General features: G+C 45.5%; 1 protein-coding gene across 1 annotated transcript in view; it reads right to left on the bottom strand.

Moving 5' to 3' along the window:
- The window catches only part of mmd2a (monocyte to macrophage differentiation-associated 2a), a 61,379-nt gene that overhangs the window by 26,387 nt on the left and 17,460 nt on the right, over nucleotides 1-17,532 (bottom strand). Inside the window, exon 3 of the mRNA XM_078240981.1 lies at nucleotides 3,921-4,081. Within this exon, the coding sequence (XP_078097107.1) occupies nucleotides 3,921-4,081 (161 nt within the window). The remainder of the gene's footprint in view (nucleotides 1-3,920; nucleotides 4,082-17,532) is intronic.

The raw sequence follows: 17,532 nt of genomic DNA, 5'->3' as shown, positions 1-17,532 counted from the left end.
AAAAATCAATAAAGCTGGCCTCCAAGTAGACTGCATTAGATGTAGTCATTATTCTAAGCTATTTCCTTGTAGTTGATGGTTTAAGCTTTGTATTGAGTTGGTTGACTGATAAGTGGCAGAATATGTTTTAAAAATCCAGTCAGCCACATTGGCCAGAAAACCGTTAAGTTTAACGTATGGTTTCCATTTATTGAGTAAGAGTTTTAACAACACCAGGTTAAAATCCAACAGGTTTACTTGGTAGCAAATACCATTAGCTTTCGGAGCGCTGCTCCTTCGTCAGATGGAGTGGAAATGTCCATTCCATTTATTGACACAGCAACCAAGACAATATTATAAGCCTCTCATAGCAGCACAAGTGACACTGGCAATTGATTTGATTGATTGTCACATGTATTAATATACAGTGAAGAGTATTGTTTCTTGCACGCGATGCAGACAAAACATACCATACATAGGGACGGAAAGGAGAGGGTGCAGAATGTAGTGTTATAGTCATAGCTAGGGTGCAGAGAAAGATGTGAGGTAGGTCGATTCAAAAGTCTGATGGCAGCAGGGAAGAAGCTGTTCTTGAGTCGGTTGGTATGTGCCCTCAGATTTTTGTATCTTTTTCCCAACGGAAGAAGGTGGAAGAGAGGATGTCCAGGGTGTGTGGGGTCCTTGATTATGCTGGCTGCTTTTTCACAGCAGTGGGAAGTGTAGACAGAGTCAATGGTTGGGAGGCTGGTTTGCCTGATGGATTGGGCTACATTCACAACCTTTTGTAGTTCCTTGCGGTCTTGGGCAGAGCAGGAGCCATACCAAGCTGTGATACAACCAGAAAGAATGCTTTCTAAGGTGCATCTGTAGAAGTTGGTGAGCGTTGTAGCAGACACGCCAAATTTCCTTAGTCTTCTGAGAAAGTTGAGGCGTTGGAGGGCTTTCTTAAGGAGTGTGGATGTAGCCTGCATTGTCTGCTCTCACCTCAATGACTGAGCAACAATTCTCTTCCTTATCCATGTCACAGAAACATGGAAACTAGAAGCAGGAGTAGGCCATTCGGCCCTTCGAGCCTGCTCGGCCATTCATTATGAACATGGCTGATCATCAAATTCAATATCCTGATTCCCCCATATCCCTTGACCCCTTTGCCTCAAGAGCTTTATCTAGCTTCTTCTTGAAATCAGACAACATTTTGGCCTCAATTACTTTCTGTAGTAGTGAATTCCACACATTCACCACCCTCTGGGTGAAGAAATTTCTCCTCACCTCAGTTCTAAAAGGTTTACCCCTTAACCTCAAATATGACCCCTAGTTCTGGACTCCCCCACCATCAGGAACATTCTTTCTGAATCTACCCTGTCTAACCCTGTTAGAATTTTATAAGTTTCGATGAGATCCCCTCTCACTCTTCTAAACTCCAGTGAATATAATCCTAACTGATTTGATCTCTCCTCATATGATGTGGAGATGCCGGCGTTGGACTGGGGTAAACACAGTAAGGAGTCTCACAACACCAGGTTAAAGTCCAACAGGTTTATTTGGTAGCACAACACACTAGCTTTCGGAGCGCTGCTCCTTCATCAGGTGAGTGGGAGTTCTGTTCACAAACAAGGCATATAAAGACACAAACTCAATTTACAAAATAATGGTTGGAATGCGAGTCTTGACAAGTAATCAAGTCTTAAAGGTACAGACAATGTGAGTGGAGAGAGCGTTAAGCACAGGTTAAAGAGATGTGTATTGTCTCCAGTCAGGACAGTTAGTGAGATTTTGCAAGCCCAGGCAAGTTGTGGGGGTTACAGATAGTGTGACATGAACCCAAGATCCCGGTTGAGGCCGTCCTCGTGTGTGCGGAACTTGGCTATCAGTCTCTGCTCAGCGACTCTACGTTGTTGTGTGTCGTGAAGGCCGCCTTGGAGAACGCTTACCCAAAGATCAGAGGCTGAATGCCCGTGACCGCTGAAGTGTTCCCCAACAGGAAGAGAACACTCTTGCCTGGTGATTGTCGAGCAGTGTTCATTCATCCGTTGTCGTAGCGCCTGCATAGTCTCCCCAATGTACCATGCCTCGGAACATCCTTTCCTGCAGCGTATCAGGTAGACAACGTTGGCCGAGTTGCAAGAGTATGTACCATGTACTTGGTGGATGGTGTTCTCACGTGAGATGATAGCATCCATGTTGATGATCCGGCACGTCTTGCAGAGGTTGCTGTGGCAGGGTTGTGTGGTGTCATGGTCACTGTTCTCCTGAAGGCTGAGTAGTTTGCTGCAGACAATGCGGACACGGGACCTGGCGGACAGAGTACCCTTCATCATCCAGTACATCCCCGGAGCGGAGAAGCTATGACATCTTCTCCGGAGCCTTCAACATGTCATTGAAGAAGACGAACATCTCCCCAAGGCCATCCCCACACCCCACTTCTTGCCTTCAAACAACCGCACAACTTTAAACAGACCATTGTCTGCAGCAAACTACTCAGCCTCCAGGAGAACAGTGACCACGACACCACACAACGCTGCCACAGCAGCTTCTGCAAGACGTGCCGGATCATCGACACGGATTGCATCATCTCACGTGAGAACACCATCTACCAGGTACATGGTACATATACTTGAATCTCGGCCAACGTTGTCTACCTGATACGCTGCAGGAAAGGATGTCCCGAGGCATGGTACCTTGAGGAAACTATGCAGATGCTACAACAACGCATGAATGAACACCGCTTGACAATCACCAGGCAAGACTGTTCTCTTCCTGTTGGGGAACACTTCAGCAGTCACGGGCATTCAGCCTCTGATCTTCAGGTAAGCGTTCTCCAAGGCGGCCTTCACGACACACGACAACGCAGAGTCACTGAGCAGAGACTGATAGCCAAGTTCCGCACACAAGGACGGCCTAAACCGGGATCTTGGGTTCATGTCACACTATCTGTAACCCCCACGACTTGCCTGGGCTTGCAAAATCTCACTAACTGTCCTGGCTGGAGACAATACAAATCTCTTTAACCTGTGCTTAAAGCTCTCTCCACTCACATTGTCTGTACCTTTAAGACTCAATTACTTGTAAAGACTTGCATTCCAACCATTATTTTGTAAATTGAGTTTGTGTCTTTATATGCCCTGTTTGTGAACAGAACTCCCACTTACCTGATGAAGGAGCAGCGCTCTGAAAGCTAGTGGCTTGTGTTACCAAATAAACCTGTTGGATTTTAACCTGGTGTTGAGAGACTTCTTACTGTGCTCTCCTCATATGTGGGGATGCCGGCGTTGGACTGGGGTGAACACAGTAAGAAGTCTCACAACACCAGGTTAAAGTCCAACAGGTTTATTTGGTAGCAAATACCATAAGCTTTCGGAGCACTGCTCCTTCGTCAGATGGAGTGGAAATGTCCATCTGACGAAGCAGCAGCGCTCCGAAAGCTTATGGTATTTGCTACCAAAGAAACCTGTTGGACTTTGACCTGGTGTTGTGAGACTTCTTACTGTGCTCTCCTCATATGACAGACCTACCATCCCAGGAATCAGCCTGGGAAACCTTCGCTGCACTCCCTCTACAACAAGGACATCCTTCCTCAGATAAGGACACCACTGAGATACGCTAGTCAGGTCAGTGAGTGGCGAGTGTCGAGCAGCTTTGTGAGGGACTTCACCTGATGTGGACCTACCCCAGAAGTGGACGTCTGGTATTCTAGGTCAGCATTCTATCAGATAAATACCAAAAAGAGGAGATGTCCAACTTCCCGGCCTTGGCTGGTTTGACCTGGTAATTTGAAGTGTAAGAACAATCATTTACATGGTATTGTCCTGCACCCCTCAACCTCACCTACACGGCTAAAAGAAAACCTCTTTGTTAAGTATTCTTTCTCTGATTGTCTGGAGCACAGATTAACTGTTACATTATCTGTGCCGGTGCTGGGTTTGCGAGAAAATGTTGCTTACCGGAAATGGCTTTTCTTCCAGGAGATGGTGTGAAAGACGGTGGAAACAATGAAAAGGCCACACAGCCCGAACCCATAGATCCATGCTGAGATCATCTCCCATTGGTCGTCCGAAAGGCCCCAGAGGATGAAACTGCCGAGGATGCTGGGAATAATCCAGAACTGAAAGCAGACAGGAAGGACAGGTGAGGTCACTGATAAATTTCCCAAAGAGTGAGGTTTAAACGTAAAATTTTAGTTTGTGCTTCAGTTGTTTGTTACTTGTTGCCTTCTTAGTTCCTTTTAGTCAACCATCTTTCATAGAATCCCCACAGGGCAGGAGGCCATTTGGCCCATTGAGCTTGTACCGACAACAATCCACCCAGGCTCTGTCCCTTTAACCACACATATTTACCCTGCTAATCCCCCTGACACTAAGGGGCAATTTAACATGGCCAATCCACCTAATCCGCACGTCTTTGGACTGGGGGAGGAAACCGGAGCACCTGGAGGAAACCCACGCAGGCACGGGGAGAATGTGCAAACTTCCACACAGACAGTGACCCAAGCCGGGAATCGAACCCGGATCCCTGGCGCTGTGAGGCAGCAGTGCTAACCACTGTGCCACTGTTCCGCCCTTTCCCCAAAGGGCATCTCATGGATCTCATGTGGAGTTGCTCTCCAACTGGGCTGTAGGCACGAACAGTTGAACCTTGGATCACTCACCTTCAGATTCTCACTCTCTCTCTTCCATTTCTGTGTGAACATCCAAGTGCTACATAACTCACCCACTTGGGGCCTGTCTGAGATCAGAATCTCACCGGGTAAGGAATAGTTAGCACTGCTGCCTCACAGCGCCAGAGACCCAGGTTCAATTCCCGGCTTGGGTCACTGTCTGTGCGGAGTCTGGCGTCCTCCCCGTGACTGCATGGGTTTCCTCCTAGTGCTCCGGTTTCCTCCCACAGTCCGAAAGATGTACTAGTTAGGTGAATTGGCCATGCTAAATTCTCCCTCAGTGTACCCGAACAGATGCCAGAGTGTGGGAATTTTCACAGTAACTTCATTGCAATGTTAATGCAAGCCTACTTGTGACACAGCTTATGACCTAGAATCATAGAATATCTACAGTGCAGAAAGAGGCCATTCGGCCCATCAAGCCTGCACTGACAACAATCCCACCCAGGCCCTATCCCCGTAACCCCACATATTTATCCTTCTAATCCCCCTAACACTTAGAAGCAATTTAACATGGCCAATCAACCTAACCTGCACATCTTCGGACAGAGCACCCAGAAGAAACTCACGCGTGATGGCGTGAAACATACCCCTTGATTTCTTTTGGCAGAATGTCATAAGATTTGGAGAGAAAATCAACGAAGGAGAAACAACACTGCCATTTCTTGGTAAGATTTTGCCCCATGTATGCCCAAATAGATGGTGTTTCCATGGGATCCCCTTTAACTCCAGCGCTCGCAATCATCTTTGTTGGGTTCCATGAAAATTGTATCTTCAATGGAATTACATCCATCCTTTTACCCCTCGCATAATTCCAATTTGTGGATGATACGTTTTCTATAGTTAAATCCAAGCAGCATGTAATAATTTCCTCACACGTCTTAAGCTCATCTTAAGCTGACCATCTTAAGCTCAAATTCACCTTTGAAAAGGAGCAGTCAAATGAATTCCCCTTCCTTGATGTACTAATTGAGAAATCTTCCAGCGGTTCTCTACTACTCTCTACCGCTCAGCAAAAGTATATACCAGTGATAAGGAAGGACTGTAGAAAAAGAGATAATCAGCCATGGATATCTAAGGAAATAATGGAGGATATCAAACTGAAAGAAAATGCATACAAAGTGGCAAAGATTAGTGGGAAACTAGAGGATTGGGCAATCTTTAAAGGTCAACAGAAAGCCATGAGAAAAGCTATAAAGAAAAGTAAGATGGATTATGAGAGTAAACTAGCTCAGAATATAAAAACAGATAGCAAAAGTTTCTACAAATATATAAAATGAAAAAGAGTGGCTAAAGTAAACATTGGTCCTTTAGAGGATGAGAAGGGGGATGTAATAACTGAAAATGAGAAAATGGCTGAGGCATTGAACAGGTATTTTGAGTCGGTCTTCACAAGGGAAGACACAAATAACATCTGAAAAATTGATGACAGGAAAGCTATGGCAGGTGAGGATCTAGAAACCATCGTTATCATGAAAGAGGTAGTGTTGGGCAAGCTAATGGGGCTAAAGGTAGACAAGTCTCCTGGCCCTGATGAAATGCATCCCAGGGTACTAAAAGAGATGGCGGGGGAAATAGCAAATGCACTAGTGGTAATTTACCAAAATTTGCTGGACTCTGGGGTGGTTCCCGCAGGTTTGAAAACAGCAAATGTGACGCCACTGTTTAAAAAAGGAGGTAGACAAAAGGGGGGTAACTATAGGCCGGTTAGCTTAACTTCTGTAGTGGGGAAAATGCTTAAATCTATCATCAAGGAAGAAATAGCGAGACATCTGGATATAAATTGCCCCATTGGTAAGACGCAGCATGGGTTCATAAAGGGAAGGTCATGTTTGACTAATTTGGTGGAATTCTTTGAGAACATTACATGCGCAGTGGACAATGGGGAACTTGTGGATGTGGTGTATCTCGATTTCCAGAAGGCATTTGACAAGGTGCCGCACCAAAGGCTGCTGCATAAGATAAAGGTGCATGGTGTTACGGGTAATGTATTAGCATGGATAGAGGATTGGTTAACTAACAGAAAGCGAAGAGTGGGGGTAAATGGGTGTTTTTCTGTTTGGTGATCAGTGACTAGTGGTGCACCTCAGGGATCAGCGTTGGGACCGCAATTGTTTACGATTTACATAGATGATTTGGAGTTGGGGACCAAGTGTAGTGTGTCAAAATTTGCAGGTGACAGTAAGATGGGTGGCAGAGCAAAGTGTGCAGAGGGCACCGAAAGTCTGCAAAGGAATATAGATAGTCTAAGTGAGTGGGCAAGGGTCTGGAATACAATGTTGGTAAATGTGAGGTCATCCATTTTGGTAGGAATAACACCAAAATGGACTAATGTTTAAATGGTAAAAAATTGCAGCATGCTGCCATGCAGAGGGACCTGGGTGCCCTTGTGCAAGAATCATGAGGAGTTGGTTTGCAGGTGCAGCAGGTAATTAAGAAGGCAAATGGAATTTTGTCCTTCATTTTCAAAGACTATTTCCTCGGGTGAATGGAGTGGTAACTAGGGGGCATAACTATAGGGTTCATGGTGGGAGATATAGGAAGGATGTCCGAGGTAGGTTCTTTACGCAGAGAGTGGTTGGGGTGTGGAATGGACTGCCTGCAGGAATAGTGGAGTCAGAAACTTTAGGAACATTTAAGAAGCTATTGGATAGGCACATGGAGCACACCAGGATGATAGGGAGGAAATAGCTTGATTTGGGTTTCAGACAAAGCTCGACACAACATCATGGGCCGAAGGGCCTATTCTGTGCTGCACTGTTCTATGTTCTATTGCTAGAGGGATGGAGTTTAAAAACAGCGAGGTTATGTTGCAACTGTATAAGGTGCTGGCGAGGCCTCACCTGGAGTACTGTGTACAGTTTTGGTCTCCTTACTTAAGAAAGGATATACTAGCACTGGAGAGGGTGCAGAGGAGATTCATTAGGTTGATTCCAGAGTTGAGAGGGTTGGCTTATGAGGAGAGACTGGGTAGACTGGGGCTATACGAATTGGAATTCAGAAGAATGAGGGGAGATCTTATAGAAACATATAAGATTATGAAGGGAATAGACAAGATAGAAGCAGGGAAGTTGTTTCTGCTGGCGGGTGAAACTAGAACTAGAGGGCATGACCTCAAAATAAGGGGGAGCAGATTTAGGACTGAGTTGAGGAGGAACTTCTTCACACAAAGGGTGCGAATCGGTGGAATACTGGTCAATATATGGATTAGCGTTCCAGCAGTCTCACATGCTATAAAATTGGCCTTGTTGGCAGCCTTGTAAATAGGACGCGAGCCATTTGCTCACCATGTAAGCTTGGTGCTGAAATAAGGTGAATCAAAGGCATCCTGTGGGATAATGGCTACCCTGATCAGATCATTGCTCGCTGTATATCACACAAACTAATCAACGGGCCTAAGGTCATCACTTTACCCCTGAAAGGTGTCCAGTCTACCTCAGGTTATCCTGGAAAAGCCAGGTATCTCAGACATTTGAACAATAGGTGAAGCTAGCTGTTTCACGCTGTTACTATGCAGTAGCAACACGAGTGGTATTCTCCACTAACAGGATGCTGCTATCAAGTCAAAATGGTGTTCTGTGTATCACACAAGTAAATAATGTGGTATATGAATTCAGTGCCCGTGTGATGCAAAGTACGGAGGCTGTATGTCCCAAAGACTGGTGTATCTTATCAAGCATCATGTCCCAGCTGCTGTTCACAACAGACAAGGTACAGGCCATATCCAACTAGCCCATGTTTGCAAAGCTCAAAACACAGACTAACATTAGATGTGATTTTGCGATTGGACAACATTTGCTAAATAATCCTCAGCATGCTAAAAATTACGCTGACAACTAGTTTAAGATGGTCAGTCAGACTCGCAGTGTGTGCATTTGTGTGTACTGGAGGCTACATATATTAACACACAGGGCCCTGCTCTTTGCAGACAGAAAGAACAGGTACACACATTGCATCTGCTTCATCTAACAAAACAAGTAATAGCCATTCACTAATTCATTCCTCAAGGCAATGCCTTGACCAGAGTGAAGCTGCCTGGTTTAAGTTTACAAACAATGCTTGGCAGTTAACAGTCAGGGAGAGGCGATGGCCTAGTGGTATAATCGCTAGACTATTAATCAAGAAACTCAGCTAATGTTCTGAGGACCCGGGTTCGAATCCCGCAATAGGAGATGGTGGAATTTGAATTCAGTAAAAGATATCTGGAATTAAGAATCTACTGATGACTATGAAACCATTGTCAATTGTCTGAAAAACCGATCTGGTTTACTAATGTCCTTTAGGGAAGGAAATCTGCCATCCTTACCTGGTCTGCCCTACATGCGATTCCAGAGCCACAGCAATGTGGTTGACTCTCAACTGCCCTCCAAGGGCAACAAGGGATGGGCAATAAATGCTGACAAGCCAGCAACGCCCATGTCCCATGAATGAATTTAAAAGTCACCATCAATTGGTCATTCTCCATTGCAGTGCCTCCACCAATCAGAGCCCGCTTGCCAACCAATCAGCACTCTCTTCTCATACAGAATAAAGTCGTTGTTGCTCCCGACATTGGTATTTTTGCGATGTCCAGAACTCAAGTTCTGTCCTGCCAAATGACTATAGACAATTCTCCAGTCCTCTGGCACCACCTCTGTATCTAAGAAGGATTGGAAGATTATCGCCAGTGCTTCTGCAATTTCCACTCTACATCCCTCAGCATCCTTGGATGCATCTCATCTGAACCTGGTGACTTTATCAACTTCAAGTAGAAGCCACTCTTTCTAGTGCTCCTCTTTATCAAATTTTAGCCCTTCCTGTGTCTCAAGTTGGCAGAATCTTCTCCCTTGTTAAAGCCAGATGCAAATTCTCCTTCAATGTATCTGAACAGGCGCTGGAGAGTGGCAACTAGGGGATTTTCACAGTAACTTCATTGCAGCATTACGCAAGCCTACTTGTGACACTAATAAATAAATTTTAAAACTTTAAAAGTTCAGTACCTCAGCTGTGCTTTCTGCTTCCATGCGTAAATCATTTTTTTGAACTCTAATCAATCCCTTTTACTACCACTATACTATTTAAAAGCCTATAGAAGCCTATATTCTCTTCGCTGCCAGTCTCTGCTCATACTCTCTCATTATTCTCTGCGTTATCAACCTGACATTTGTTATGCACATCCTTTATCTGCTTCATCTTACTTTCTGCCCTTTTAGTCATCCAGGGAGCTGTGGCTTTGTTTGTCCCACCTTTCCCCCTCACAGGAATGTACCTTGACTGTACCTGAACCATCCTTTAAAGTGGGCCCACTATTTCATTACAGTTTTGCCTGCCAGCACAGGAATCCAGTTCTTTCAACCAACTTAGCACTCAACATGTCCGATAAACCCGTTGAAATGATTACATCTGTGTGAAAATGTGAATAGTTTTATATTTTATTCATACAAACAATGTATTTGTATAACTCATGAAAACCAGTCTGACAGTGGTTTCAGTTTTTAAAGTTGTAAATAACTTTGAACGACTTCAACATGGGGACTGAGGAATAGACTGCTTGGTAATGACATAAATGTAATAAATAGCAGGGTAACACAGGTAAGGGTATCATATGGGCGGCACGGTGGCGCAGTGGTTAGCACTGCTGCCTCACAGTGCCAGTGACCGGGTTCAATTCCGGCCTTGGGTCACTGTCTGTGTGGAATTTGCATGTTCTCCCCGTGTCTGCATGCGTTTCCTCCAGATGCTTCGGTTTCCTCCCACAGTCCAAAGATGTGCAGGTTAGGTTTATTGGCCATGGAAAATTGCCCCTTAGTGTCAGGGGGATTAGCAGGGTAGATAATTGGGGTTAGGGGAATAGGGTGGGATTGCGGTTCGTGCAGACTCGATGGGCTGAATGGCCTCCTTCTGCACCGAAGGGATTTTATGATATACACCTTAACACTTTGGCTGATTTGTGTTCTATGAGATTACATACAGATTAGAATGAGATAAACGGGAGATCACACACAGGCTGGCATGTATCACGTGCAAGGTTACAAGCAGGCTACAATGTACTACACGTGAGATAACACGCAGATTAGAATATGTTACATGTGAGATAACATGTTGTGATATCGGATATGTGTACGGTTAGGCTACTTTTGGAGTATTGATAGAGTGTGAGGCTACAACTCGTTCGAGGGGCTTTGAATGGCTTTTCCTTCGATTCTCCCATTCAATTCCTCCCTTTTTGTTGAAAAGTACCACTCCCTCCTGCCCAGGCAGATTGAGTGGAATCATAAAGTTGATATCTGCAAGGAGGAAATCTCCCCGCCAGTAATCCATATCCCAACACATCTCCCCAAGGAAATCGACAGATTCAAAAGTGTTAGCTCACTTTACATTCAGTCTAAAGTTACCATCCAATTCATTGCATAATTTATTGCCATTTTCTTGCCACTATTCCTGATCTCCAAGCCTGTGGTCGGAGCGACTCCTGTACTGGGACCACTTCCAGATTGTAACCAACCGTTTAAAAAAATAATCTCGGGGGGGGGGAAAATTTACAATTTGGCAGGTTTTATAAATGTGTTTTTAAAAATAGGTAGAAAGGTCGTCACTGGACTTTTGAAACAGATCCATAATCTCTGGTAATTCAGAATGTCGCGCTTTGTTTTAATGTTTTAACAATTAGCGCGTTATGTTTCAACATTTTTGTAAGCTTGTCAGAAATTCGGAGTAACTTTTAGAAGATAAATTAGCAGCTTTTTATTCTTTCTGAGTTGCATTTTAAGTTTAAATGGGGCATCAGTTTTAATTGAGTTAGAGGATTACCCACAATACATCCCGTTACGCTATACCTGCCTGAAATCAGAGATTCTAAGGTAGCTGTCTGAGCTGCCCCCAGCACTGACTATAATCAGCTCAACTGTTATGAATACAATCAAATTATTAAGGTCAAAGTCAGCCTGGAGATATGTTCCCTCCCAACATGGGGCAGCACTGCTGATTAGCACTGCTGCCTCCCAGTGCCAGGGACCCGGGCTCTATTCCAGCCTTGGGTAACTGTGTGTGGAGTCTGCACATTCTCCCCATGACTATGTGGGTTTCCTCCCACAAAGTTTATTTATTAGTGTCACAAGTAGGCTTACATTAACCCTGCAATGAAGTTACTGTGAGAATCCCCTAGTCGCCACACTCCGGCACCTGTTCGGGTACACTGAGGGAGAATTTAGCACGGCCAATGCACCTAACCAACACGTCTTTCGGACTGTGGGAAGAAACCTGAACACCTGGAGGAAACCCATGCAGACACGGGGAGAACGTGCAGACTCCGCATAGACAGGTGAGTGACCCAAGCCGGGAATGGAACCCAGGTCCCTGGTGCTGTGAGACAGCAGAGATAACCACTGTGCCACCATGCCGCCCTACAGTCCAAAGATGTGTGGGTTAGGTGGATTGGCCATGCTAAATTGTCCCTTAGTGTCAGGGGGATTAATTGGGTAAATAAGTGGGGTTGTGGGGATTGGGCCTGGGCGGGATTGTTGTCGGTGCAGACTCGATGGGCCGAATGGCCTCCTTCTGCACTGTAGGATTCTATGATTTGGATTGTTCTCAGAAGAAATGCTGTTTCTTTCAGCAAGAGGAAGGTTGCCATCCATTCCAACAGAATTGTCCTCTGCCACAAAGACAAGTTTATCACACTGCTTCTTCCAGCAGGAGAAACATTCCCTCTCCCCCCACTCCCCACTGCTTTACATGGGGTTGCCAATCCTCCAGGGCTGGCCTGGAGTCTCCAGCAATTGAAGATTAATCTCTAGGACACTGCTGTGTGCGCAATCCTGGAGAAAAATCAGAGGGACAATAAAAAGATTTTTTTTCCATTTCCAACCAACCCTTCTCTTTAACAGATATAAAGATATTGAAAATGGTGGAAATAAATCACTCACTTGCGTTCCAATTCGCCATGCATCACAGGGTGTTGGCCAGCTAATGATTTAGACTGTGGAGCAAAGTCGTGTAATGAAAAACCTCCAAGAATCCATTTAATCATAGTTGGCAATCCTAGCTTTATATCATGTGGTCATTCAGACATTGTCTCTCTCATCCCCGACACAGGGCTAAACAGAAGTAGTTCCTATCAACATAACAGAGGGCAAGGTGTGCATTTATATAGCCCCGTTCACAGCCTCAGGATATCCCAATGTGCTTTCCAACCAATGAAGTAAGTGCTGTAATGTAGCAAAAGTGGCAGCCATTTTGTATACAGCAAGTTCTCACGAACTCCAACGTGATGGTGATTGGTTTTGGTGGTGCTGGTTGAATGTTGGCCAGTATACCGGGGACAACTCCTCAGTCCTTCTCCAAGTATTGTCACGGGATCTTTTACATCTACCAAAAAACAGCCTTAGTTGAGGGCCTTGGTTTCACATTTCATCTGAAATACACTTCCAACAGTGCAGCACTCCCTCAGTACTGCACTGAGAGTGTCAGCCCAGATCAGGCTTGTCCAGCCTTTTTGTTCAGGGAGGGGGTGGGAGTGGGCTTTCACACTTTTCTTACTCCAGGGACTATTGAGCAATTTTCAGAAAGGTGTGTTTTGGCACAAAAATAAACTGAATTTCATAAGAAGTTGAGGTTTTAAGGAAATAAACAATTGCTGAGCTAAAGTACAGCATTATCATAGTAATAAATTAAGTTAAGAAAAAAGTAACAAAAAGGACCAGAGTGTGTGAGTGTCACTGTACGTGTGTGTGTGATGTGAGTGGGTGCGTGAGTGTGAGTGATGTTTGATTTGATTTATTATTGTCACATGTATTAGTAAACAGTGAAAAGTATTGTTTCTTGCGCACTATACAAAGCATACTGTTCATACAGGAGGAAAGGAGAAGCTGCAGAATGCAGTGTTACAGTCATAGCTAGGGTGTAAAGAAAGATCAACTTAATGCAAGGTAAGTCCATTCAAAAGTCTGACAGCAGCAGGGAAGAAGCTGTTCTTGAGTCGGTTGGTACGTGACCTCAGACTTTTGTATCTTTTTCTTGGTAGTATGAGTATGAGTGGGTGTGTGTGTTCATGTGCGGTGGTGAGAGTGAGTGAGAAACCAGAGACTGGACATGAGATTCACACTCACCCCCACACACTCACTCACTCTCTCGCACTCCCCTCCACACCCTCTCCAGTCCCACTGAAACTTCCCCCTGCCCGGGTGCCACAGCTGGCCTTTCATTTATTTTGATGTTCTTTAACTTTTGAGGAACGATTTTCCACAATTGTTTCCTAAATCATACCATAGTTTATCTTCTCCTCTATTGTGTTCCTTACCCACATTACATTCTGAAACTCTGTGGCTGGGTGCCCTGTTCCTCACCTACACCAATTAATCTCCCAAATTGGCACATGAACATCACCCTGAGCTGAATCACATTTCCAATTCATTTGATCCTTCCTCTTTCGTTCTCTATCTGTGAGGAACAGGGGACAGGTGGACACATATCCACAGCCCCCAGTGCAAGGAACAACACAGAGAGCTCTATCACAGGCCTACAGAACCTCAAAAAGTTGAACTGGCATTTTCTGTCATTCTGCAAATCCCTATTTGGCACTGTTTGTAGAATCGTAGAATCCCTACAGTGCAGAGTCTGTACCAATCACAATCCCACCCAGGCCCTATCCCCATGCATTTACCCTAGCTAGCCCCCTGACACTAAGGAACAATTTATCATGGCCAATCCACCTAACCTGCACATCTTTGGAACGCGATCTTTTTCAGACTAGAGCTCCATATCACGAATCTTCATCATTTCAGCCATGTGGTAAATTAGAACCCATTAATAAACTTTCAACATCTCCCAGTCTCAGTGAGTACCTCAGTCAGCAATGTACTGGGGTCAATGATGTGCCTGCATCTCATATTACAGGAGTCTCGAGAGTCTGTGCTGGATTTGCTTGTCAGAGATGATCGAAAAGTAGGAGAGAAATTTATCTTGCACAAGAATAATTCACTTACAATAAATTCCATTGTTATATTAAGCTCTGTAGTTACATAAAGCTGACAGTGATTAACAATACCATTTCTGTACAGAGGTCACGTTCTGGGTCAGGCTGCACATTTTGACATTTATGGCTTATTTATCTGTAAATAATCACAATTTTACATTTTATTCCTTGTTACACCTGGACACCAGTCTGGGATGTCTAAATGTTCATCAGGTTCATGTGAAATAATGCAGTTAGAAAGACAGAACTTTGGCAAAATTGCAATGTCAGGTTACAGGAAGAAGTCTCACAACACCAGGTTAAAGTCCAACAGGTTTATTTGGTAGCAAAAGTTCTCAGCCAAGGGCTCAATTTCTGCCCCATCACCAAAATAGACCCCGTCAGTCTCGCAGCAGACACAGAGGAATTCATCAGGCGAATGAGGCTGCGGGAGTTCTTCCACAAACCCCAAGAGGCCAACAGCGAACACAATGAGACAGTCAATGAACCGGAACAGCCTACAGAGAGATCCGCAGTGCAGCAACCGAAGAGGAGTCGAATTGGACTCCTCCGGAAGGCCGCTGCCCTCGACTTGACATGTATTCCCAAGCCGTCAGGAGGTGCGTCAACACCAGATTCATCAGCCGCACTCACAAGACAGCCCCGAACATCACCCAAGCACAACGCAACGCCATCCGTGCTCTCAAGACCAACCGCAACATTGTCATCAAACCAGCAGACAAAGGAGGGGCCATCGTCATACTGAACAGAACGGATTACTGCAAAGAAGTGTACCGACAACTGAACAACGGGTAACACTACAGACAGTTACCCACAGATCCGAACAAAGAACATACCCATTAACTCAGACTGATCAAGACGTTTGATCCGGACCTTCAGAGCACCCTCCGTGCTCTCATCCCACGTACTCCCCACGTTGGAGATCTCTACTGCCTCCCGAAGATACACAAGGCAAACACACCCGGCCGTCCCATCATATCGGGCAATGGGACCCTGTGCGAGAACCCCTCCGGCTACGTTGAGGGCATCCTGAAACCCATTGTACAAAGAACCCCTAGCTTTTGTCGCGACACTACGGACTTCCTACAGAAACTCAGCACACATGGAGCAGTTGAACCAGGAGCACTCCTCGTCATAATGGATGTCTTGGCACTCTACACCAGCATCCCCCACGACGATGGCATTGCTGCAACTGCCTCAGTACTCAACGCCGACAACTGCCAGTTTCCAGATGCAATTTTACAACTCATCCACTTCATCCTGGACCACAATATCTTCACCTTCAACAACCAGTTCTTCATTCAGACACACGGAACAGCCATGGGGACCAAATTTGCACCTCAATATGCCAACATCTTCATGCACAGGTTCGAACGAGACCTCTTCACTGCACAGGACCTTCAACCGATACTATACACTAGATACATCGATGACATTTTCTTCCTTTGGACTCATGGTGAACAATAACTGAAACAACTATATGATGACATCAACAAGTTCCATCCCACCATCAGACTCACCATGGACTACTCTCTGGAATCGGTTGCATTCTTGGACACATGCATCTCCATCAAGGACAGTCACCTCAGCACTTCACTGTACCGCAAGCCCACGGATAACCTCACGATGCTCCACTTCTCCAGCTTCCACCCTAAACACGTTAAAGAAGCCATCCCCTACGGACAAGCCGTCCGTATACACAGGATCTGCTCAGATGAGGAGGATTGCAACAGACACCTCCAGACGCTGAAAGATGCCCTCATAAGAACAGGATATGGCACTCGACTCGTCGATCGACAGTTTTGATGCACCACAGCGAAGAACTGCACCGACCTCCTCGGAAGACAAACACGGGACACGGTGGACAGAGTACCCTTCGTCATCCAGTACTTCCCCGGAGCGAAGAAGCTATGACATCTTCTCCGGAGCCTTCAACATGTCATTGATGAAGACGAACATCTCGCCAAGGCCATCCCCACACCCCCACTTCTTGCCTTCAAACAACCGCACAACCTCAAACAGACCATTGTCCACAGCAAACTACCCAGCCTTCAGGAGAACAGTGACCACAACACCACATAACCCCGCCACAGCAACCTCTGCAAGACATGCCGGATCATCGACATGGATGCCATCATCGCACGTGAGAACACCATCCACCAGGTACACGGTACATACTCTTGCAACTCGGCCAACGTTGTCTACCTGACACGCTGCAGGAAAGGATGTCCCGAGGCATGGTACATTGGGGAGACCATGCAGATGCTATGACAACGGATGAATGAACACTGCTCGACAATCACCAGGCAAGAGTGTTCTCTTCCTGTTGGGGAGCACTTCAGCGGTCACGGACATTCGGCCTCTGATCTTCGGGTAAGCATTCTCCAAGGCGGCCTTCACGACACACGACAACGCAGAGCCGCTGAGCAGAGACTGATAGCTAGGTTCCGCACACATGAGGACGGCCTCAACCGGGATCTTGGGTTCATGTCACACTATCTGTAATCCCCACGACTTGCCTGGGCTTGCAAAATCTCACTAACTGTCCTGTCTGGAGACAATACACATCTCTTTAACCTGTACTTAATGCTCTCTCCACTCACATTGTCTGTATCTTTAAGACTTGATTAGCTGTAAAGACTTGCATTCCAACCATTATTTTGTAAATTGAGTTTGTGTCTTTATATGCCTTGTTTGTGAACAGAACTCCCACTCACCTGACAAAGGGGCAGCGCTCCGAAAGCTAGTGGCTTTTGCTACCAAATAAATCTGTTGGACTTTAACCTGGTGTTGTGAGACTTCTTACTGTGTTTACCCCAGTCCAACGCTGGCATCTCCACATCACGGTTACAGGAAGGCAGATAGCTGGAGGGTTAAATTTGTGGATTGCAATGTGTGTATCTTACTTGGCAAAGCCTCATTTGTAATCTTGATGTTGGCCACATGT

Source organism: Mustelus asterias, chromosome 23, assembly GCF_964213995.1.
Source record: "Mustelus asterias chromosome 23, sMusAst1.hap1.1, whole genome shotgun sequence".
Classification (NCBI taxonomy): Eukaryota; Metazoa; Chordata; class Chondrichthyes; order Carcharhiniformes; family Triakidae; genus Mustelus; species Mustelus asterias.
This window is presented reverse-complemented; position numbering and strand designations above follow the sequence as displayed.